Source organism: Vulpes vulpes, chromosome 1, assembly GCF_048418805.1.
Source record: "Vulpes vulpes isolate BD-2025 chromosome 1, VulVul3, whole genome shotgun sequence".
In the NCBI taxonomy this organism is placed as follows: domain Eukaryota; kingdom Metazoa; phylum Chordata; class Mammalia; order Carnivora; family Canidae; genus Vulpes; species Vulpes vulpes.
Window position 1 is genome coordinate 72,180,889 of NC_132780.1, and position 24,494 is coordinate 72,205,382.

The window sequence follows — 24,494 nt, forward strand, 5'->3', positions numbered from 1 at the left end:
AAAAAGCCGTTGCCTCATGTCAATGCCATGTACCTGCTGCAACCCCAGATTCTACATCTCCAGCCCACACTCTTACCCGCCTCTGTCCATCTCAATTCTGTGTTGTCATTGAAATGAGAGCATGGCCAAGTCAATTCATGCGCTGGCTGTTTGCCAAAGTCACATTATTTACAAAAACAGTAGCCCACAAGCTGTAGTTTGACAACGCCTGCTCTAGACTCAACGATCCAGTTACTTCTGGAAATTTCCCCTTGGACGTTCCTAAGTTCCCAAACACAACATGTCTCCAAACAGACTGGTCTCATTCCCCACTCCACGTGTCTTGTCAGTGAACGGTACTACCGTCTGCCAGACACCCGGGACAGAAATGTGGGCACCAGCCTTGATTTCATACCCAGTCGGTCAGTCAATCAGTCACAAAATCCCTTCAATTCTGCTTTCTAATCATCTCCCTAATCCAGTCACTTTTCTCTTTCTCTGCTGCCGTCTTTGAGACCCCTCTGTCGCCCCCTCAGTCCCCTGTGCTTCTTACAATCCTCTATCACCCTGCAGGCAGAAGGAGGATTCCACCCTTCCAATCTAAAGCCCTACTGCTGTCTGTCGGCTAAGGAACCTCTTGCACAGTGTAAGAGGCCGGCAGGATTGGACACCCCCCTCAATCAGCTACCAGGTCCCCCTTCCAACCTAAATTATTTTCAGTTGCCTGGACCTCTTGCCTCTGGGACTTGGCACATTCATTCCTTCTTGCTTCTCATCCCTCCTATTTGTCCTCGATGTCACTCCCTCCGGGAAGTGTGTGCTCACACCCCAAGACGAAGCGAGGTGTCGCCCTCTTATCCCAGGAAAGCTGGACCTCAGCAGGTCTGAGAACTCACCATGCTGCTTTATGATCCAACTTACAGATCCACACTGGCCCTGTGTCCTACTGCAGGTGGACAAGCCTCTGAGAACGAGGATCGTGTCTTATTCCCTCATTTGCCCTTCTCTCAGCACACTGGTAAACACTGCAGATGCCAGAAGGGCTTCTAACCAGGAGGACTGCACAGAGCAACATGTTCCCTGTCGTTGAAACCCAAGCCCTCCGCCCCAACTTCATGCTTCACTCGGGGACCTTCCCGGGCCTCTGCTGGGCTGTGGAGTTAGTATGGCTGAATGGGAGATGAGGGAGGCATCATTATGTGGGGTTCACTCTGTTTGTGTGGTGTTTTACCAGTGGACAGAGATGGTGGGTGTCCCTTGAGCACCTGGGAGGCCAGACTCCTCCAGCCTCTGGATTCCAAAGCCACATCCAGGGCTGTTGTCACCTGGTAGCTCAACCAGGCCGGAATTACTTTCTGGCCTCGAAGGAGGAGATGGTGGAGGTGGTGGCCTCTCCCATCCCACTCATACTTCCCCTGCACTCACAGACATCAGCCAAAGGCTGAGTTCTGCATTCTGATTTAGAAACTATACTTTTAGACTCCACTTGGACAAGTTTCTGTACCCAAAGTACAGAAACTTCATTTTCATATCATGGAAGCATTTACATCATCTTGGGTTCTCTTAAATATATACACATATGTTCAAATGCATACACATATATCTAAGTATATACAGGTATATCCAAATATGTACACATATATCCAATATATACATACACACCCAAATATGTATACACACATATCCAAATATGAGCATATATAGCCAAATATATGCACATACATACAAATATATACATACATATACAAATATATCAACATGTATACTAATATATACATATACATGCATATATAGATAGATACTTTTATTTTTACTTTGAAATTATTATAAACACGTAAGAAGTTATGAAAATAATGCTAAGAGGTTTGGTATCCCCATTACCCAGTACCCAGCTCCTCCAAAGGTAAAAATTTCCATAACTAAAAAACAAAACAAAACAAAAAACTTCCATAACTAAAGTTCATTATCAATATCAGGAAATTGTGGTTGGTATAGTGTAATGAACTAGTAGTCCACAGACCTAGGTCAGATTTCACCAGTTTTCATATATACTCATTTTTTTCTTAAAATATTTTAATGTTTCTTACAGGTCTTATGCCTTCCAAGTAGTATGAAAAAAAAAAGATTTTATGAGGATTAGGTTAGAGAATAATAAACTTTAAAGATGGAAAGAGGATTTGGTTTCTCTCTTTTTTTTTTTTTAAAGATTTTATTTATTTATTCATGAAAGACACAGAGGCAGAGATACAGGCAGAGGGAGAAGCAGGCTGCACACAGGGAGCCCAACATGGGATTCAATCCCAGGTCTCCAGGATCACACTCCAAGCTGAAGGGGGCACTAAACCACTGAGCCACCAGGGCTGCCCGATTTGGTTTCTCTTTGTTTGATCTGTAGTGAATCTGAATCTCAGACCAGAAAGAACACTCGCCTGAATCTCTGGGGAGACCTAGAGCTGCCCTGGTGCGGGCTGGTAAATTATCTTGGAGTTAGGGTCTTCTTCTCTGCTAATATTTTTCCTAAGCAGATAACAAATCTAAGAAGGAGGTATCCAATAAAGACTAATTTGTTTTCCAAAAACGAATAAGCATCTTGATTTCTGCAAGCACAACTCAATTAGGAAAATATCACCTTGCTGAACACTGAATTAGTCAGGTGTTACTTAGAAAGTGCGCCCAGGCAGGTTACATTTTAACTCCTGTGCTAACTGAGTGGCTCTGCTATCTCTTTATGGGAGCTGAGAGCTGATAAGTATCTCATTCCAGAGTCTCAGAGACTAAGGAACAAAGGCTAACAAATTTGAAAGAAAGGTCGGATACAGAAATGAAAGCCACCTTCAGATTAAGGAGGGCACGTTTCCGAGGTGATATGCCCTCATAAACTCGCACAGTAAAAGCAGCCTGCAGATTGACATCACGGGCAGAGAAAAACTTGCATAAAGCCTTTGCAACAACGGAGATATATTTTGTTTGAACCCTTCACAGATTCAGTGATTTTTGCCTAGTTTCATTTTGAGATGGGGGATACTCAGAGACGGTCACAGTAAAGAAATGCACTGTCTTAGAATGATAGGTCCTGGAGGGAAGAGCCTGGGCTGGCAAGAACTCTACTGAGGAAGGGGGAAAGTCAGCAGGGAAAGGTGACAGGTGCGCATGTTAGGCCAGCAACACAAAGTTCATGCAGTGTGAACGCATGTCATCCGTTGCAGGCCCCACGCTGGGCAGAGCTGAGGAAGTTAGATTCATCTTCCATGTTCTTTGACGTCCTTGTTGTTGGCTATAGGTGCAGCAGCAGTCTTCACAAATCTTAGATATAGGAGTTACTTTGGGAAGAGACTGTGATAATTGCTTTTTATGTAACCTTAAAGGAATCCAGCACACAGTAGGTGGTCAGTAAATACTTAATGAATTGAACTCAACAAGAATACACTTCTCAGATTTTATTCAGCCTGCTAGTAGTGTGCAGAGATGATCTCTTTCTTCCCTCAGTTTTTGCCACTCTTTTAAGTGGAAAATGACTTACTTTGAATTAATTGTCTTTACAGCTTTGGACAAAACCACACCCCAGCATCCTTCTAAGAGTGCCCGTGTGGGATTCCTATGAACTCTCTGGAATAGTCCCTTGCTTTATGCCTACCCTGAGCCTCTGGGGTTAAATCATGGAGGGCCTTGCCGTAAAGGAAGTCTTTATGCCCCCACCCCAGGATACACCTGAGCGATACCTTCCTATTTGCTCTCCCCTTTACACACCACAATACCTGATCTCACAACCACAAAACTCTGCTTTTTGTTTATCTGTGCTCTCACAGTGCTGAAACATCATGAAGGTGGTCAAGAATGTACGGTCAGAAGATCAGAGGAGGGCAACCTGATTGACAAGATAACATTTGTAGAATCAAATCATTCTAAAAGCTTCCAGGAAGAAAGGGGACAAAAGGCATACCACCAACCCCACCCCTCCGCAAAAAAAAAAAAAAAAAAAAAAAAAAAAAAACAACAACAACAACAGAAAAAGGAAGATTATGTGGATGTAGAATTTCTGATCATATTGTTCCAGAGATGCTTTATCCATGAGGCAGGACTAAAATATTTTTTCTTTCTTTCTTTTTTTTTTTTAAGGAGGCTCCATGATCCTGAGATCAAGACCTGGGCTGAGATCTACAGTCAAATGCTGAGCCAACTGAGCCACCCAGGTGCCCCAATACTAAAATATTTTGAGTGGAAATAAATGCATATTGGAAATTTGGTGTCTTGGTAAAATCTGTTTTGTTTTGTTTTTCCCCAAAGAACATTCTCAAACACATCAACCACATCCCCCTAAAAGACATTTGAAATATTTTAAGAAAAAGAATTGGGGCACTGGGTGGCTCAGTGGTTGAGAGTCTGCCTTCAGCTCAGGTAGTGATCCCAGGGTCCTGGGATCGAGTCCCACATTGGGCTCCCCACAGGGAGCCTGCATCTCCCTCTGCCTGTGTCTCTGCCTCTCATGAATAAATAAATAAAGTATTTTTTTTAAAGATTTTATTTATTAATTCATGAGACACACACACACACAAAGAAAGAGAGAGGCAGAGACACAGGCAGAGGGAGACGCAGGCTCCATGCAGGGAGCCTGACACGAGACTCGATCCCGGGTCTCCAGGATAATGCTCCAGGCCGGAGGCAGGCACTAAACCGCTGAGCCAGCCAGGGATCCCCAATAAATAAAGTTTTTTTAAAAAAAAAGGAAGAAAGAAAGAAAGAAAAAGACTTTTCCCAGATTTGACACCTCAATTTGCTTCCATCCTGACACCAGGCCACTCGGGAGGCATGAGGGAGGCTGACGAGTTGGAGAGAAGAAAGCCAGGATAAAGTAGAAAACCAGGAGATGTGATGAACTCATCTCTGCCGCTCACAACAGTCCACCTTCTTGTTCTCCAACACATTCCGTTCCTGAGAGTTCTGCAGAGTACCTAGATTCCAGGGGATTCTGCAGGAAGTTTGCGGCCAACCTCTACACTTTGCTAGTTAATTTATAGAAAGAAGTTTCATAGCCTAGAGACAGGAGCATGTGTTGTTCGTATTTCACAAGTAAAATAAAACTCCCGGAACTAAATATTTTTGAATACTGACATAGGTGTTTTAACTTACGTATCGGGTGATTGTGGCCTTCAGTCAGAGGAAAAATAAAGCATCAACAATTAAAATCGAGACAGACTCCTTAAACTTCATTTTACCCCCCACCCCTTGCTTTATTTCATGAGGATGAGAATGTCACGTGCACTGTGAATTTGGGGAAAAGACTCATATTTTGATGACATGACTTATAATTGTGGGAAACATGTGAGTCCACTGGACATGAAGACATTTTGATAATAAAATATTTTGTCTTTTGTAGTGATTTCTACATTGTTTGGTAGGATGGGGGATGGGAATGACAAGGCCTGAGCTTATGTTTTTAATCTAAGGCCTACAGTCTCTCTTAGTCTCGCCCATCGGTAGCTAAGTAACCCTGAGAAAGTTAAACTTCCTTAGCCCATGTCCCCTCATCAACGTGGGGATATTAATATTGCTTATGTTGAAAGTTGAATGAAACTATGCATGTGTACCTCTCAGCAGAGTGTCTGGCGTAAGCAAGTTCTCAGCAAAGGTTGGGTATCAGTGTGATTGTTTTTCTTCCTTTTTTTTCTTTTTTACCTAAAGCCAGGGAAGGAGAGGAGGAAAGAACCATCAGGCAGGAAAGCAGGTGGGCTGGGGGGTTGGGGGTTAGGGGGCAGGAATCAGAAGATAAGAAGCCGCCTGGGGCAGAGAGGGGCAGGGCTGCTTTCACCACTTCCCAGCATCTATTACAGATTTGGATTTTGTAAGATCCTCCAGCCAAGGTAATGTTTGAACCCTTCAGAGCACAGTGGCAATGGGCGTCCCAGAGAATAATTAACTCCCTGTGATTATCTTATTTGTGGATGTGTTTCCTCTCAGGTAAGTCAATAATATCTCGGGATTGAGACATCCAGTTTTCTGGGCACTGCTGGCCAGTCCCAAAATGGAACATAAGGAAGTGGTCCTTCTACTTCTTTTATTCCTGAAATCAGGTAAGACACAGGGGTTTTTTTGTTTGTTTGTTTTTACTTTAATTAAAATGCTTTTCCTAGCAATGTCCTAAAAATAGATCACCTGATGGCTTTCCCTGCAGCTTAATTCAGCGTTTGATTCACGAGAGTCCCAAATCAAAATCTACATGTAAAATTGAAAAATTCTTTAAGAACTAAACTTAATTTGCCTCAATATGCTAAGGACTAATGGGCAAGAGGAAATAAGGAATGATTTTTTAAACCTATCAGATTGCTTGCCAATGATGGTGGGTCGTCATCAACCCAGAAGGTCGTGGGTGCCTTTGCCTGGCTCTCAGGTCCGTTAACTCAGATCGTTTTCGGTAGTATGTTATATTCTCTTCACTTTCAGATGTTAGCAGTGAGATATGTCTGTGTCCTTTGACCTGTCTATGGTGGTTGTCACCGGTTCCCTGACTATTGAGGGTTTAAGTGGGCCTTTTGTATGTGTAGGTTTGCTCCTTGGGCCTGGAGAAATCACATGTGTCGATTTGCCAAATGTCTTATGTATGTAGGAATTCAAGAAATATTCATGTAGTGCTTGAGGGAGGCCAGGCACATTTTTATACATACGTGTGTGTGTGCACTCACTCACTTATTTAGCTGATGCGGTAGGTGGGGTAGTATATTCCTCCCCATTTTACCGAGGAAGGAATCCATACTTAGGAAAATTAGGCTATTTCTCTTTTGACCGAACTCCTTAACCCAGGAAGTGAAGAAACCAGAACTTAAACCAAGCTTTTTCCAGTAAGAATTTGGTGCCTCTTCTCACTTTTCAACTTTGTTTAAGCTTCCTTTAAAATATCCTAAGAATGTCCTTATAGGTTTTCTTGGACAGCTCTATTGAAATATAATTCATATATAATTCATCCATTTCAAGCATACAATGCAGTGGTTTTTAGAATACTCTGAGTTGTGCAACCATCACCACAATACATTTTTTAACATTTCTGTTACCCCAGAAAGAAAACCCACACCCCTTAGCTGTCACCCCCAACCCCCTCTCATCACATCCCTTCCTGCCTAGCTCCTGGCAATTGCCAATCTACTCTCTGTCTCTGATTTGCCTGTTTTGGGCATTTCATTCAAATGGAATCATACGTTATGCTGGTTCTTTACATAAACAAGATATGGGTACTTGAAAGTCAATTTATAAATTGCCAGATAAAATTTTGTAAGCTATTCTTTAAATTAGAGTTAAATATATTTGAAGTCAGTGGAGCCATTTAAAGGAATGCCAAAGAAGACAGAGCAGAAGATTGCCCCGAGAGACTTCTGTGGGAGACGGCCGTGTGTGGGGTGCAGGTATGCACGTTCCATGTTAGCCCGTGGACGACAGGATCCAAAATACCAGGAACCCATTTGGTGGCTTCCACCAGAATGCGAGAGCAAATTCTTCTGCAACAGGATTAACATCAATTTTCACCAATCTTGCGGGGGGACTTTCAAAAGCTCTTTTTGAAAGGAAGGCATTTACTCTCTGTTTCCATGGACATGTTTCATCTTTCCAGGGCACAGACGTGACTAGGGGGAGGAAAAATATATCCTTTTACAGCTATTCTCTGTAGTTTCATAAACCACTAAGTTTTTTTTTTTTCCTTTCAAACATATGAGCCTGGGTATAGATATACACACCACAGTGATAAAAAAAAAAAATAAATGTACCCACATTATTTATGTAATGCATTTGCTTTGGTAGCAATATACATCTACATTTGGCCTAGAATAGAAAAATACTTCTCTCACTAAAAAAGACATGTTAAATATTTCTTGGTCAACCAATACACTGTACGACACCCCACTAACACAGAGCTCTTGAGTTGAAGAAAAGAAAATAGTGTGGGACAGCTTTTCAAGCACAAAAGAAAAAAAAATGTATTCTCTTTCGGGAGATCTCTTTGAGATATCAGCTCCTAAGGTGGTCTCGGCAGCTTTTTGTTTCATAGCTTTTTGCTTTATGTTTCATACATAATAAGAAAATTAAAAGCAGCTTAATTAAAGGGGGGTATATGTGGAAATTTTCTTGTCTTGGTATCATTTATACCTCAGCCTGTTCAACTTTCTAAGAACTCTTCAGAAAGTTTATTTGTTGTTTGTTTATTTATTTATTTAAGATTTTATTTATTTATTCACAAGAGACACACACACACAGAGGGAGAGAGAGAGAGAGAGAGGCAGAGACACAGGCAGAGGGAGAAGCAGGCTCCACGCAGGGAGCCCGATGTGGGGGCCGATCCTAGGACCCCGGGATCACGACCTGAGCCAAAGGCAAACGCTCAGCTGCTGAGCCACCCAGGCATCCCAGAAAGTTTGATTTAAGTCATTATAGGGTACACTTTCCAGAATTAGTGTTTTCTGTGTTTTTTTCTTTTTTTAAAGATTTTACTTATTCATTCTAGAGAGTGAGAGAGAGAACACATGAGCAGGAGGAGGGACAAAGGGAGAGGGTGAAGTCCCTGATTCAGAGATCAAATGAACCCAGGAGCCTGAGATCATGACCTGAGCTGAAGGCAGACCCTTCACCAACTGAGCCACCCAGGTGCCCCCCACCCCAACCCCCCGCCACTGTGTTTGTTTTCTAAATCACATCCCGATCGATAGAATTTACCAAGCACACCTCTCTCCTTGGAAATAAGAGCTCAAATTGGGGGAAATACAGGATGAAGGCATGGGTATGGGGCTGAAACCTCTATTTTTCTTTTTTTTTTTTTATTTATTTTTTATTGGTGTTCAATTTGCCAACATATAGAATAACACCCAGTGCTCATCCCATCAAGTACTTTTTCCATGATCATTTGAAACATTTTTTCTAGCACTTTCTGGTACATTAAAAGTAAATTACAGCAACCCAATTCCTATGCAAGGGCCACCTTCCAGTTTGGAGTATGGTAAATCAGGGGAGGATAGATAGCAGAGACAGGGCAAGGTGGCCTCCAGAAGACGACTCGCCCCCGTCTGCTGGAGCACATTTACCCTGTGCCCCATGTGATTGGGCAGGGAGGGCCTTTCTGAGAATGAGGAGCTGACCCTCAGTGATCCTTCCTACTGGATAATTTTCTCCAGTAGCTAAAGATATTCTAGAAAGTCTCCTCTTTTAGAGAAAATTCTGAGAGCGCACATGCCCCCTGGAAAGCGCTCCTCTCACTGCTGGGCTTCTGAAGACTGGTCTTCTGACGCACTCCACAGCTTCTCCTGGTCACTCTTCGACCCACTCAGCCTGGCTTTGGTCCTCACCACTCCCCTCGAGGTGGTCAAGGCCGCCATGTTGCCTAATCCCATTTAGGCAAACTTTAGGCAACTTGCTGTCTTCATTTCATTAACCTCTTCTGGCCTCTCACCCTGGGAAAATCACTTAGGTTCCACATCAAAAGCAGGGAGGCCAACATCTCCAGGCCCAGAGCAGACCTGTCAAAGTCAGCTTGGGTGCTGCCTGGGACCTCAGAACAGAGAACTCTCCCTGTAGCTCCTGTGGGAACACTCTCTGCCCTTGGAAGGGATGGAGAAACCCTCAGAGAGATTCTTTGGCTCAGATTTTATCTCCCAGAAAAATCAAAGCCAGTGTTCGTGCTTTTTTTTTTTTTTTAATCATCTCCTCAGACATGCCAGATACCTGTTATCACTGTGGGGAAAAAATGATTTTTCTTTAATTAACAGTGAGATGTCACTGTAGTAAGCTCAATATAAAAATGACCTTGTATAAAAAATGATCTTGTAAAGTAGTTGACATTTAATTCACGTCTCATTTATTAAAATCACCAGCTCACCAACATTTTTATATCTCAGGGTGGAACCACACAGAGAATATCACATCTGTTTAGGAAAGAGAGAGTCACGACTACAGCTTATAGTGTTGGAAATCAAGCAATGGCTTCCAGGTTGGGCTTAGAGCCAGGGATGGACAAATCGTTATCAGTAATTGCGAACACAGTGGCCACTGGTGGCCTCTTACGGTTCTATCACTGCATGGCAATCCACAGCAAATAAATCACATTTATTCTTATTTGAGGTCTCATGCCCATTAACATAGTACAGAAGTTGTTAAATAATCCTGATCTATGAATCTATCAATTCACTAGCTCTTTTAACATAATGCAGCCTACTAATGGAACTGCTTTCCTGACTCAACATTTTTATTCATGACACCGGGTCTGCTTTCCAAGAAAGCAGCAAGTTTTATGTGGCCGATGCACAGCAAATAGAGGATTACAAAGTCATGATAACTGAATGGTGATGTTGATGAATCTTACCAGTTATCCCACTTTCATCTTCTATTTGCAGGTCGTGGAAGCCTCCTGGATGACTATGTGAACACGCAGGGGGCTTCAGTGTTCAGCCTCACTAAGAAGCAGCTATCAGTAGGAAGCATAGAAGAATGTGCAGCCAAGTGTGAGGAGGAAACGGGGTTCATTTGCAGGTATTCTCTTGGTGGTTACTCGAATGTGGAAATATTGCCATTTGAGACACTATTATTTTGATAGCGAGAAGTTTACTCTGGGATTTATTAACAAAAACAGGATTTAAGAGGAAAGAGGAATTTCATGGGATTGGAGTTTGGGGTCTGTATTTGTTTCCTAGATCTGAAGCCATACGAACAGTTCCTTGGTAGAGTTTATTCGCGTCCCCGTCAGAAAAATGGCCCCAAAGGATGTTATAGTGAGACATGGCATCACAGCTACTGCTGCTCTTAGCTCTAGGTTTTGACATCATCATCAGTAAATATTTAATGAGAATCATGTGACTGGAAGTGTCCCAGACCCTGAAGAGCAAAGGAGCAGAGATACAGTGATCTGATATACACAATTTGTATGATCTATATCAGTATGTGAGAAATCTCTGTATAGTTGCAAGATCCGGTGCCTGCCTTTTTGTATTTATGGTGTAGTCACGGAAGCTGGATAAAATGTAAACATTTTTTAAAAATACAGGTAATGCTAGGTGTCAGTAAGTGACATCATCAATGAGGAAAGAATAATTCCTAAGGTTTGAGAGGGCTGGAGGAGATCTAGGGAGGAGGGAGGCACTGAGTGGGGCTCTGAAGGGTAAGTGACATGTACTGGGACAGGGGAGCCACATGGCCTGTGAACAGGACCCAGCGGACCACACTGCTACAGAAGAGCTCATGGAAGAGATGGTACTGGAAAGACAGTTGTGGATGGCTTTGAATGCCAGACTGAATGTCCACGGCAGGACCACGGGGATAGGCAAGGTGGGGTGAGGTGAAGGGGGAGGAGATGACATGTGGAGGCTGAAATCAAGGGGACTTTCTGGGAAGGGGAAATTATAGGAGTCCAGAAGTCACATAGACCATCTTGGAATGAGCAACCAGAAACCAAATATTCCCGACTCTTTCCAACCCAAAAGCAAATATTCTAGTACTTAAGTGAAGAAAGAGCAAAGTGGTTAAAACAAAGAGAATTTGGAGGAGGAGAAGGTAAAGATAGAAGGAAACTGTTGATGCATCCTTTTTTAGCACATCTTGATGCTGGGCCAAAGGTAATGGAAAGTATCCATTCTGAGCTCCTTGATCCATCAAGAGATACAATTATCTTTTAAGTCTTTTAATTATTAACAAAAACTTACTTTCCTTTAAATAGGAGAAAACATTTTGGGGGTTTCCTGATTTTCTTCTGCAGGTCATTCCAATATCACAGTAAAGAGCAACAATGTGTGATCATGGCTGAAAACAGCAAGTCTTCTATAGTCTTCAGGATGAGAGATGTGTTTTTATTCGAAAAGAGAAGTGCGTACAATATTTTCTTCTTCTTCCTCCTCCTCCCGGTTTCCTTCTTCTTCTTCTTTTCCTCCCCACCCTTCCTCCTTCTGTCCCCACCTCCTTACATCTGTAGTTTATCAGACCAGAGAATGAAGACACTATTGTAGTGAAATTGATCTCAGACTCAGGATAAGATTTGGGCACTAATCCAATTTGTTGAGTATATGACTTCACCTTTGAGATTTAGTTTTTCTTGATTTAAAAATGAAAAAATTAGATTGACAATCACTTCTACCTCCATGACCTAGAAAATAAGATAGTCGATATTTTCTTTTATTTTTGAAGAAAAAGGAATCTAAACATTCCTTATGATCTTGGCTTTTTGTTCTGCAGGGACCATGATCCTTGGGCCCTAGCTTCTGGACCAAAGCCTGGGGAAACAGAAAAACTGAGGTGTCTTAAATCCTCAGTAACAGTTGCATACAGACAAAATCCTTACTTTCATTTTTTAACATTTCCAATATTTTCTGGTCATAGTCTCAATTTCCCTCAGACTGGGAAATGTGATCTTTTGAAAATGTGCAAGACCTGCAGTTCCTTTTCCATAGTTTCCTTGAAAATTCTGGATTGTTATTTCCATTGTTTAGGATAATAGATGGCCTAGATTCCTATGGAAATTGCGTGACTTTTTCGAGATGCAAAGTTCCATTAAGTATGTCTGAAGATTTAAGTGAATATATGGCCCTTTAAAAATGACTCTGTACCCTGTTGTTGGCTGGGATTAAGACCATTTATAATAACAATGTAGCTCTCCAAATATTCTGTAACACAGGTGTTAAGGAAACATCCTCTTTCGCAAGTTCCTGACAATGACCTGCAACATTCTCTCTAGTCTCGACACAAAACACTATGTTTTTTTTTTTTAAATATTTCTTTAGGTTAGGATTATTTCTACGCATCGGTTCATCTTCTGAGGTTTAGTTAGCTGTGTGTCTACTATACTCCTTTTCTTAACACTGTTTATCTCTCATTCTTGAGATTAAAGTGCTGAGAAAATCTAAATTTTATCTGTTGAAGTTCTTAGTTTTTACAAATAGTAAAGGATGAGATATATAGGGTTACCTACTAGATTAAAAAAAGGGGGTGGGGTGGGCACCTGGTACGATTTTCCCTGCAAAATGCTAACATTTAAATAAATCATTTGTAAATTGTTAACCAGAAAGAACGGGGGGGGGGGGGGGGGGGGGGGGGTGACCGCTAGGCTTAGTTTGAATAGTTGAATAGTTGCTTGTTTTCAAGCTGATGGAAAGGAGCAAAAGGTTATATCAACTCTGGTCGGTACATACAAACAAAAGAGAGGTAAAAAGTCAAAAGTCAGTCATTTTGCGGTGCTTGTTTCTTTACTGTAGCACATCGACCCACTGCTAAATTATCTGCCTGGGTTATTCTGGGAACACTCAATGTCAGATCACACTTACATCTGCCCTTTCCAGCATGGCCACTGCCTCTGCCACATGGGTCTAAGTGGTCCCATCACTGGCCAGGCCACGGCAGTGGATGGGCCGTAACTTCCCTGCCTGAAACTCCTCATATCCTTAGAATAAAATCCAAATACTTAACTGGATACTATTGGGGCCTGTGTTCTTGAAGGCTACCACATTTGCTTGAGTCAATAGGCTTTTCTACACTGGGCTTTTGTCTGTTCCTCCCACAAAGCAGAAACATAGCCCGTGGCCGAGGCCCCTCTTCTGTTTTCACCTCCTACCTTTCAACGCAAAGCCTCCTCTGGCCCCTGGGCCTCCAGAGTATCTTGAGTTTACACTTCTGATTGGTGTAATATGTCTACTGTAATAATCACTCTCAATGAAGATACATTTGCAGTTGTTATACATAGTCTTAGGTTAAAAGCATTTGTTTGCTATAGGTGTGTTAGAAGAACGTTCCTAATTGATCAATTAATTTAAAAACTTGACTAAGGTGGGAAATCATAAAATGTTTTCTAGTATAAAAATAAAATGTATCTTAGGTATTTTATATCATCATGTAAAAACACAATTTACATTAGTACCTTTGGATGTAGAGTAGAGGCTTTTTTTCTCTAAATATGGGGCTACCATCAGCAGTTATCTGGTCCTTCCTTGCATAAACTATGCCCTAAGTGTGTTGTTTAGGATAATTGGTTTCCTACACTTTCAAGTAGTGCAAGGTCTGGAGACATTTATTAGTCAATCCGACTGTAAAATATCTTTGTATTTTTAGGATTTCCCACCCAAAATGATATAGCCAACCATATGAGTAGATTACCCTCAGTGGGTTTGATTGCCTTTAGAAAAATCATTCAAAGTCTTTCAAGTCCTTAAAAACATTCATCTTGGTTTTTTTTTAAGAAATTTTTTTCACATTCATTTCTCAGTTTAGATAATCTTTAGTCAAATAAAGCTGTATAAAACTTCTGACAATGCAAGAGTTAACTTTTGCGAAGCATAAAACCTGACTGGTGGGAAGAGAAGTGGATGGGCACACTGGAAAGTGACCTGCCAGCCATAGGGGCCCACCTCCCCACGTGTGGGAGACAGGTGGGCATCTGACAGTGTGTGTTCAAAACAAGCTGGCACCTGTTGGCTAACCAGTGAGTTGAGGCCAGTGGGAAGTGTCTACTGTCCACGTTTAAAGGGTATACCTCTGTTTGGCAGTTTTTCATATTTAAAATACCAGGAGCCTCAAAGAATAGAAGTGGCTTGGATCTTTTTCCACCTCTGAAAAGTCTGCATCCCCCTGCCATGCCTGAAAAGCACCTGTCCCCATTCCCCTTCACTCTGTCCTCATGCTATTTTTTTTCTCTGTTACATATGTCGCCACTAGCTCATTTCACAATGTGTGACCTTGATTACTTTCTGTACCCAGCCCTTCTGACACCACTAGCATATAAGCTCCATGAGGGTAGGGCCTCCTTCTGCTTTCCCTATGTCTCCCTCACCCAGCATGGTACCTGGTGCACAGAGGGGCTGTAGCTTTGAATGACTAAATCAAAGCACCAAAGTGCTTAGCGAACTCCAACTCTTACACAAATATAAGATGTAAAAGACTGTCTTTCCAGGGAGTAGGAAAATGGTGTCTCCTCTGTGAGTCCTTCCAACAAGACTAGGCCGTGAAGGGCTCCCTCATGGGATTTCTCATGGAGGGTCTGACCCGTGTGTGGATCCCCCTTCAGTATATCTTTCAGAATGCAAGACTGGAAATGGGAAAACCTACAGGGGGACCATGGCCAAAACGAAGAATGGCGTTGCCTGTCAAAAATGGAGTGACAATTCTCCGCACAAACCTAAGTAAGACTTTTGTCTCTATGTTCATCTCTGATACTTAGAATGATCCCATTACCCCCAAATCAAACCAGATGCCATTAGCTCCAAATCAAACCGGACTAGATTAAGAAGCAGGTATGGAAAGAGCTTTATGGATGTTGAGGTAGGATGATTCAGCTATTTATAACACAAAAGCAGAAGATGGTTGCTTTCCATTTGCTTTTGGGGGTGTACTGTTTGGGAAGACCAAGAGCGTGGACGGATGCTTAATGAAAAAGAACAATAAAACCAGGAATCCCAGATTCCAGGTGGAGTCTGAGAAAAGAACAAAGGCGATTATGTTCAGGGTTGCATTAGCGTCAATTAAGCCTTCCAAGTCAGAACCCTCACCACTTGTTCACCTCAACATTGCAGAGCAAAGGAGCGAATAGAATGTAAATGAAAAGCAAATGATCTCACAACTTGCCCATGAATTATTTTAGTGTCGTTATTTTTGTGCTTTCCCCAGGATGGTATTAGGTGGCTTTAACAGTAACAATTCTTATCTATTCTCAGTGACAATGTGTATCAATAGGAATTTAGTGTCTACTACCCCCTTCTCCAACAAACTGCCTTTATTATATCTCTATGAGATGGGCAGATATAATATTCCCAAGATATACAACTTATAGAGGAAAAATGATTAAGCCAAATGGCCAAATTATGAAGTGTCAGGGGCTTTTTAGAGATAGTTTAGGCCTTCTGAACCCAGCAGATGAGGACACTGAGGCCCGGAGAGGCGCACTTTGCCAAAAACACATGCATCGAGGCACAGAAAGGATATCTGCCACCTAGACCCTTCAAGTCTTGGGCTTTCAATCTAATTTTTATCTCTACACAACTCATTTCTAGAACTGGAAATGAGCATAACTCTACTCCCCCACCCCACCCCACATATGGAATCAGACAGATTTTAACTTGCGATGCTACCTATTAGGTGTTCTCACTGAGGCAAGATATATTTTGATATTGTGCCTCAATGTTCTCATGCATAAAATAGAGATAATAACACTTTCCCCATAGTGGTTTTACTAAAGCTAAATGAGAGAACGTGTAGAAGGATTTCAGTATTGTCTACCGCATAGTTTACACAGACAGAATGGCATTAACTGCTGCTATTTTTACAGAGAGAAGGGCAACTGATGAAAGCAGGTGTTTAGAAAGAATCAAGAATTTGGCAGGCTTTGGAGGCCTTTGTATTTCTAGTGACTGTGCATAAAAACACTGACTCTACTTCTATGACTTAGCTGTCAATATGGTAATAGTGGTAATATTAGCTACTGTACTGAAACAGCCTATGGGTAGACAACTGGAAATCAGACAGCACAAATGCTGCAGCACGGAGCTCGAATGCATGAACCCCATAAGAATAGAACCTCATTCTGCCTTCCAATAACATACTGATTTTTCAAATACATTTGACCCTTGAATAACACGGGATTAGGGCCACTGACCTCCTGTGCAGTTGAAAATCTATGTATAATTTTTGACCCTCCCCCAAAAGCTTAGCCACCAACAGCCTGCTGTTGACTGGAAGCCTTCCTGAGAGCATAACCAGTCAATGAACACATATTTTGTGTGTTTCATGTATTACGTATTCCAATAAAGTAAGCTAAAGAAAAGAGAATGTTCCTAAGAAAATCGTAGGGAAGAGAAAAAACATTACAGCACTGTACTGTATTTATTGAAAAAAATCCACGTGTAAGTGGAGCCACACAGCTCCAACCCATGCTGTTCAAGGGTTCACTGTAAAGTCAGGGAGTCTTTCCTACCCTCCACAGCTATACGCCTGAGAAGCACCCCTTGGAGGGGCTGGAGGAGAACTATTGCAGGAACCCTGACAACGACGAGAAAGGGCCCTGGTGCTACACCACAAACCCAGACGTGAGGTTCGACTACTGCAACATTCCAGAATGTGAAGGTCAGGAGCGGCTCTAGAAAGTGTTTTTACGTCTACCATTTATCTGTAATGTGATTTATGTGTAATGTGTGTGATTCCCTATGGGGATGTTACTGGTAACCAATTAGTGGCATGTTTGACAAAATTGAGTAAGGCATGTACCTCTTGGAAAAGACCAAAAATTTGCTCAGACCCCCCACCTCCTTATTGAACTTAATTATTTTATTAAAATGTTACATTGAGGGGATCCCTGGGTGGCGCAGCGGTTTAGCGCTTGCCTTTGGCCCAGGGCGCGATCCTGGAGACCCGGGATCGAATCCCATGTCAGGCTCCCGGTGCATGGAGCCTGCTTCTCCCTCTGCCTGTGTCTCTGCCTCTCTCTCTCTCTCTCTCTGTGTGACTATCATAAATAAATACAAAAAAAAAAAAAAAGTTACATTGATGCATACAAATAATCAAACTAGATTTTGATTTTATATTTCTGTCAAATTATAAATTGTTAAATTAAATTTATATTCTAGAAGTAATTTCTTATGCTTAAAGCTCTTACACAGTATAGAGCCAAAAATAGACTTGTAATTAAATAGTTAAAAATGAAACTACAAAATTAGGGCACCTGGGTGGCGCCAGTTGACTGACTCTTGGTTTCAGCTCAGGTCATGATCTCAGGGTCATGAGATCAAGTCCCATGATGGGCTCCTGGTTCATGGAGAGTCTGCTTGCAAATTTCGCTCCCTCGCTCCCTCCCCTCCCTTGCTCACTTTCTCTCAAATAAATAAATCCTTCTTTTTAAAAATGAAATGACAAAACCAATAAAATCCAAATAAAAGTATTAATTTAATGTGATAGACTTTGTTGTTTCATCAAAGATAAGCAACAAACCAGTTTTTAAACCAGCAGTTTTTAAACCATTGTCTTTATGGACCGTAACAGTGTACTTTGAGAGTAAATGCCAAAAAAGTTTAAAACGTCCTATTGAAAAAATTCTCTTCATTTCATATTTTCTGCTACATTTATTGGTGGAAAAGGGTAACAGATGAGGGTGGAATCTGTGCTACAGTGTGGCTAGTGTTTGCTCTGTGCAACAGCTCAGATCTCCCATCTTTGTTTCAACCATAGAGATGCTTTATTGGCGCAATGTTATGAGGCCATCTGGCCCTTAATCCACATGAAAGCATCAGTTTTGTATCAAGTCTGCCTCTGTCTTCTATATCAGTACATAAAAAATTAAAATTGTGTTTCTCTGCTGCACCATGGTATTTCAATAATTCCAAACCAAAGTTTCAGTTTTTAAATAATGTAGGAAAGTAAAAAACAGCCAGGCTTCTCAGTACAGAAGTCCCTTATTATACTCAGAGGACACGTTCCAAGACCCCTAGTTGATGCCAAAATCTGCAGACAGCACACAACCTTTTAGATACTATGGTTTCTTTTCCCCGTATGTGCATATGATAAAGTTTAATTTACAAATTAGCCATAGAAAGGGATTAACAGCAATAACTGATAATAAAGTAGAATGGTTATGACGATATAGTATAATGGAGCTTATGTGAATGTGGTCTCCCCACCTCCAGGCTTATTGTACTATGTACAATACAATAATGATGTGAGATGATAAAATGCCTACATGTTGAGATGAAGGGAGGGGAATGTCGTAGGCACTGGGATGTGACAGTAGGCCCTGTGCACCTACTGACGATATGTCAGGCCACCTGCTTTCGGTCCGAGGTTCACCTCAGGTAGCTCAAAACCAGAAAGCAAACCTGTGGATACGTGGAGACCGCTGTCATATAAAAAGAGAAACACTGTCCCTGTAGGTGGATATTGGTCCCCAGGGAGGTCATGGGCATAAACCAAAACTCAAGCATTAAAATCTTGAGAAGGTGCCAGCTGATTTGGCAGTCATCCACGTGATCAGAATAATTTCATAGACATTTTTAAAGATCGTTGTTGAAATGAAAACAAAAAGTATTTTAAAATCTTAGCAGAGAACTTAAGGATTTCTGAGACTACATGCACCTTCTCCCCATCCCCCTCCTACCCACCAAGGGCCAGCACCTTTGAGGACAGGGCATTATGGAATTTCTGGATGTGGTCATGACTAGAATAGTTGAGGGGATGTTGAACAAAATACACTAATTTTACCATTTGAAGAGAGGAGGACATTTTAGATTGTATTAGAAGAGTCCTTACAGTCAATTTTGTTGCCAGGCGATTGTTGGAAAGGACAAATGAATAGCTAGCAGGTGGTATTTGAGACATTGCTAGGTTGACTCTTTTGCAATTCACCCATTTCTGTTTTTCTTCCTTCTTCTCTTCCTTCTCCATTCTGTGCAGAGGAATGTATGCATTGCAGTGGGGAAAATTATGAGGGCAAAATTTCCAAGACAAAGTCTGGACTCGAGTGCCAAGCCTGGAACTCTCAAACCCCACATGCTCATGGATATATTCCTTCCAAGTAAGTCTTATGGGGAAAGAAATGAGATGTTTACAACTCTGCAGCTCTATGGGGCATTTAAGGTTATTTGGACATTTTAGCATTTCTCAGGAAGCAAAGGCATCTGAAGTCTTGAGTTTCAAAGTTGGTACCTTCCCACCTGACTGCAAGTGAGGTATACATTCTTGCTACTCACAATGTGGTCCATGGAGGAGTGATATCACCTGAGAGTTTGTTAGAAATGCAGAATCTCTGAACCTCTGAATCTGAATTCCCATTATCACCAGATTCCTGGCTGATTAGTATGCACACTAGATTTTGAGAAATTTGGATACGTGTCATTCTGATTTTCCAAATATTTCCCTCTTCTCTTTATTCCTTCTCTTTAACCTCTTCCTCTACACTGACGAGGTTCAAGGCTTCCTGGTGTATGATCTATGGGTGGGCTTTAGGGGTTTGGTGAATCCAACATTTTATGTGTATTTATATCAGTGCATTTTTCTGGGGTGGGATTCCTAACTTCCTCTGAAGTTTCAAAGAGGATCTTGAATTCAGAGGAGGAATAAGAATCCATGATCTAGAAAGTAATGACGATTTCTAAAGTAAGATCTTGTGGGTCTTCTGCTGTACGTTACTTGCACTGGAAAATGCCTCTTTCTCTGTAGCTGCTTTTCTTTTGTCTCTTCATTCTATGACAATGGTAGAACCATAATGGGGCTTTTAAAACTCCTAAGAAATGGGACTCAGCCACAGATTTCCCTGTGGAACACAGTCCCACTGAATTTCTGTACCTCCCATTTCATATTGCTAGCTTAAAACCCAGCTTTTCCATTCTCCTTCCAAAAAGAAATATGGCAAAAGCCTCAAGGCCCAGGCTGGGTACATTCACTTCCCACAGACAAGAAGAGGCTTGCTCAAGCCACTGCTGGCTGCTCTCTGAATATTTACAAGGTCAGAGAGGCCCACTGTGTATGTCACAGTCTTAGTCACTGGGTCTCTGCTGAGGTCCCTACCGCTCTATTTGGCCAGGTACTTGCAGGAGCATAATTATCCCTCCCAGTTTCTCTAAGCTTGAAGGCCAGCAGAGCCAGAACCTGGCAGACAGGAAGGGCCACCCATTCCTTTGAGTTATGAGGATGCTGATTTTTTGCCCATACCGTGTATTAGATGACTATCTAATGATCAGGGAGTACTTTGTGTTGCAAATTAGCTATCATTAGCAGCTGAATAACTGGAGTTGGCTTACATTAACTTTCTTAATCATTAACAAAATGATTAAGTTCTCTGATTTTTGCGCATGTAAACTGTTAGAAAAACATCCCTTAGAATATTGAGCTGATCTTTCTAATGAAGTTGTTATGTCTTTGAGTAAAGCCTGCATCCGGTCATTTCTTTGGATACCCGACTGTGCCTTGCACACAGCAGGTGCTCAATATTTGCTCATTTGAAGTCATTCTCGGCCATAACTGTAAAATGTTCAGTGCTATTCAAATCCTTCTTGAGGCACTTGGGTGGCTCAGTGGTTGAGCGTCTGCCTTCAGCTCAGGGCGTGATCCTGGGGTCCTGGGATCAAGCCAGCGTCAGGCTCCCTGTGCGGAGCCTGCTTCTCCTTCTGCCTGTGTCTCTGCCTCTCTCTCTCTGGGTCTCTGATGAACAAATCAATAAATTCTTTAATAAAATAAAATAAATTATTTTATTTTATAAATAAATAAAAATAAATAAATATAATAAATACTATAAATAATATGTAATATATATAATATACAATATATAATATAATATATTATTTCTAATAATATAAATGATAAATAATATAAATAAATAAATAATTCTTTAATAAAATAAAATCCTTCTTGTCAATTCAGATTTCCTTTTTTTTTGTTTTTGTTTTTGTTTTTGTTGTTTTTTTTTTTCAATTCAGATTTCCAAGCAAGAACTTGAAGATGAATTACTGTCGTAACCCTGATGGGGAGCCCCGCCCGTGGTGTTTCACCATGGATCCCAACAAACGCTGGGAATTCTGTGACATTCCCCGCTGTAGTAAGTATGGCTCATACCCAGTGTTCAGGGATCCTCCCCCGTTCTTCCCTTGGAATAAAAACAAACAAACAACAACCAAAAAACCCCCAAAAACCAAATAAATGAAAACTTTGTATCAGTGCTTGAGTGCTGTGCCTAAAAAGTGCCCTCCAGGTCCAATAGGATGTCACTGATCTTCTAAAACAATTTATTGGTTACTGTAGAGAAAATTGATCAGATCCTCCACCGATTATGTTTTTGTTGTTTTTCCTGCCTCTTCTGAGTACAGCTGAATGTAGGTTTTGGAGAAGTACCTCTATTATCCTAGTTTTCTCTAGTGCTAAAGGGCAATAGACCTGTGCTTTCTGGTACATGGATTTCCTTATCAGTCAGAGTTCCTTGTAACTGTTGCTTTATAAGCAGATTTCTCCAGATGTACAGTTTTTCAGTGAGCCAGACTTGTGAGAGACCAGCAGAATAGTATTTAGGGGGACACTTGGAAGGAATGACTTGGAAAGAATCATTTTATAATATTTTCCTTCTGGGAGAATTTGTAGCAAAGGACTAAATATTTAGACAAGGACAGACATCAGAAGTTAAAAGAAAGATGCAGAAAATCCTGATGGTGGCTTCCTGTTCTTTGATCTGATAATCATCCTTTAGAACTCTGAAGGTTATCAGGTGCTCTCCTTTATGAATATCAATTTCTCTTTTTGTCACTTTTTTTTTCTCTCAAGAATTTCTTGATTTCTGTATTATACATTTTCCGTGGAGATAATTTTGCCTTCTTTCAATCGACTCTCTGTTGTTTGACTTTATGGAATGCTGGGTGGCACCCAGTTATGTTTACTCAATGAATAATTTATTCATCATAAAGGAAGTTGTATCATTGGTATAGGTGACACTTATCACGTATGATGAACTGAGCAGAGGAAACATAGAAAGAAGCATCTACACCAAGGGTCTTGTCCTGGGAGGAGTTCCTTGTGAGATGATCTCATAAACACTGATTCTAGCAACTCAACTTCTTTTGAAAATGGTAGACAATTTTCAAGGGCCAGATTCTAAGAGAGGATGAGCAGAAGGCAGGCTGATACTCTTTGCATCCATTCCTCTACAACATCCGTGAATTCTTTATTATAAAAATATTCATTGCAACATATTACCTCATTCAAGCAACACCACCACCCCCTTCGGGCCCAACGTACCAGTGTCTGAAGGGCAGAGGGGAGAGCTACCGAGGGAAGGTGTCCGTCACTGTCTCTGGACATACATGTCAGCACTGGAGTGAACAGACCCCTCACAAGCACAACAGGACCCCAGAAAACTTCCCTTGCAAGTAAGTCCGCCTCTGGTCTCAATTCTCTGGCCTCAATCCCCTCTGGAATGTGAAACCCCACTGACTTGGCCTTGGTTTTGTTCCTGGAGGAACCTACTTTAACAGTATTCTGGAATGAAAACTGGCCAAATCATCTGCAAAGGAAGTGAAATTTTGCGCTTGATTTTGTTCTAAGACTCCTTCTCAAAGTATGGTTCACCAGCCCAGCAGCATGGACATCAGCGAATTTGTTAGGAATGCAGATTCCTGGGTCCTATCCACACCTACTAAATCAGAAACTTGGGATGGGTCCCAGCAACATGCTCTGACAAGCCCTCCACTTAACGCACAGTGAGATTTGAGAACAGTTAAATTCTGCTGCTGTAACACTTGAATTCCCTGGCTCTGAGGTATCCTCGAGGCAGGAACAGTGCAGAAAATACTGTATATTTTCAGCATTGTGCATAGGGCCTGGCACCCAGCAAAAGACCAATTTTGCTTGACTATCCACAGTTGAGACCATATATTCCCTTCATTTACCAGCGAGAAGCATCAGTGCCATAACTCTACAGACCCTGTGGAATCCCGGTTCTGCTTCAGTTTCCACCTATTATTTGGTCTGTATAATTCTGGAGAATTAGCTGGATACATCCCCAATATCACCATTAATAAGCATGGGTGCATCATTATTTATTTAGCCTTTTTGGAAAGTCGAACTCATAATCACTTCTTTTTTCAGAAATTTGGATGAAAACTACTGTCGCAACCCTGATGGAGAAACAGCTCCATGGTGCTACACAACCAACAGTGAGGTGAGGTGGGAACACTGCCAGATTCCGTCCTGTGAATCCTCTCCAATAACCTCAGAATATTTGGATGCCCCAGGTAAGAAAAGGGGATGAAAGCTTATCGAGGGCCCCAGTGTACCCTCTTTTTCCACTCCAATGGGATCACAATACACATTAGCTTTGCTTATAGTTTAATTCTGATCTGGTCAGAGGATATGCTCTGTGATTTCAATTCTATTAATTTGTTGAGACTTGTTTTAAGGTTCAGAATATGGTCATCTTGCTGAATGTGCCCTGTGTCCTTGAAAGGAGCGTTAGCTTTGCTGTTGTTGGGTAGAGTGTCCTGTAAAGGCCAATTAGGACAAGTGGGTTAGTATGGTTTGGCTCTTCTGAATCCATACTCATCTTTTTTTAAATCTCTGTTCCACTGATTACTGAGAGATGAACAGTGACATCTGCAACTTCAGCTGCAGATTCATCCGTCTTTTTGGTCTTTGCTTTGTTTATTCTGGAACTCTCTATTAGGCATATATACATTTAGGGTTGTTATGTCTTCTGAAGAAATGACCCCTTTATCATTAGGTAATGTCTTCCCTTATCTTTGGAAATATTGCCTGCTCTAGTCTACTTTCACTGATAGGAATACAGCCCTTGAAGCTCTATTTGCACTGGTGTTTGCATGATACCTCTTTTTTTCTCAGCCTTATTTAATGAGATGCTTGGCATTTGCATTTAATGTAATTGTTAATATGGTTGGATTTAAGTTATTTCTACTTGTCCTGTTTGAGCTTTATTCCTTTTAAAATCTTTTTCTGCCTTTGTTGGTGTTCACTCAATATTTTTTGATTCTCTTTTATCACCACTATTTGCTTATTAGTTAAACCATTTTGATGTTTTTAGTATTTTTTCTAAC

General features: G+C 41.4%; 1 protein-coding gene across 1 annotated transcript in view; it reads left to right on the top strand.

Annotated features, from left to right (window-relative positions):
- Positions 1-5,718: 5,718 nt before the first annotated feature.
- Positions 5,719-24,494, top strand: part of PLG (plasminogen) — a 38,864-nt gene continuing 20,088 nt past the window's right edge. Inside the window, exons 1-10 of the mRNA XM_026015977.2 lie at positions 5,719-5,837; positions 5,935-6,047; positions 10,344-10,479; positions 11,699-11,805; positions 14,990-15,104; positions 16,901-17,040; positions 19,357-19,477; positions 21,378-21,496; positions 22,652-22,814; positions 23,533-23,678. Coding sequence (XP_025871762.1) covers positions 5,999-6,047; positions 10,344-10,479; positions 11,699-11,805; positions 14,990-15,104; positions 16,901-17,040; positions 19,357-19,477; positions 21,378-21,496; positions 22,652-22,814; positions 23,533-23,678 — 1,096 coding nt within the window. The 5' untranslated portion in view covers positions 5,719-5,837; positions 5,935-5,998. The remainder of the gene's footprint in view (positions 5,838-5,934; positions 6,048-10,343; positions 10,480-11,698; positions 11,806-14,989; positions 15,105-16,900; positions 17,041-19,356; positions 19,478-21,377; positions 21,497-22,651; positions 22,815-23,532; positions 23,679-24,494) is intronic.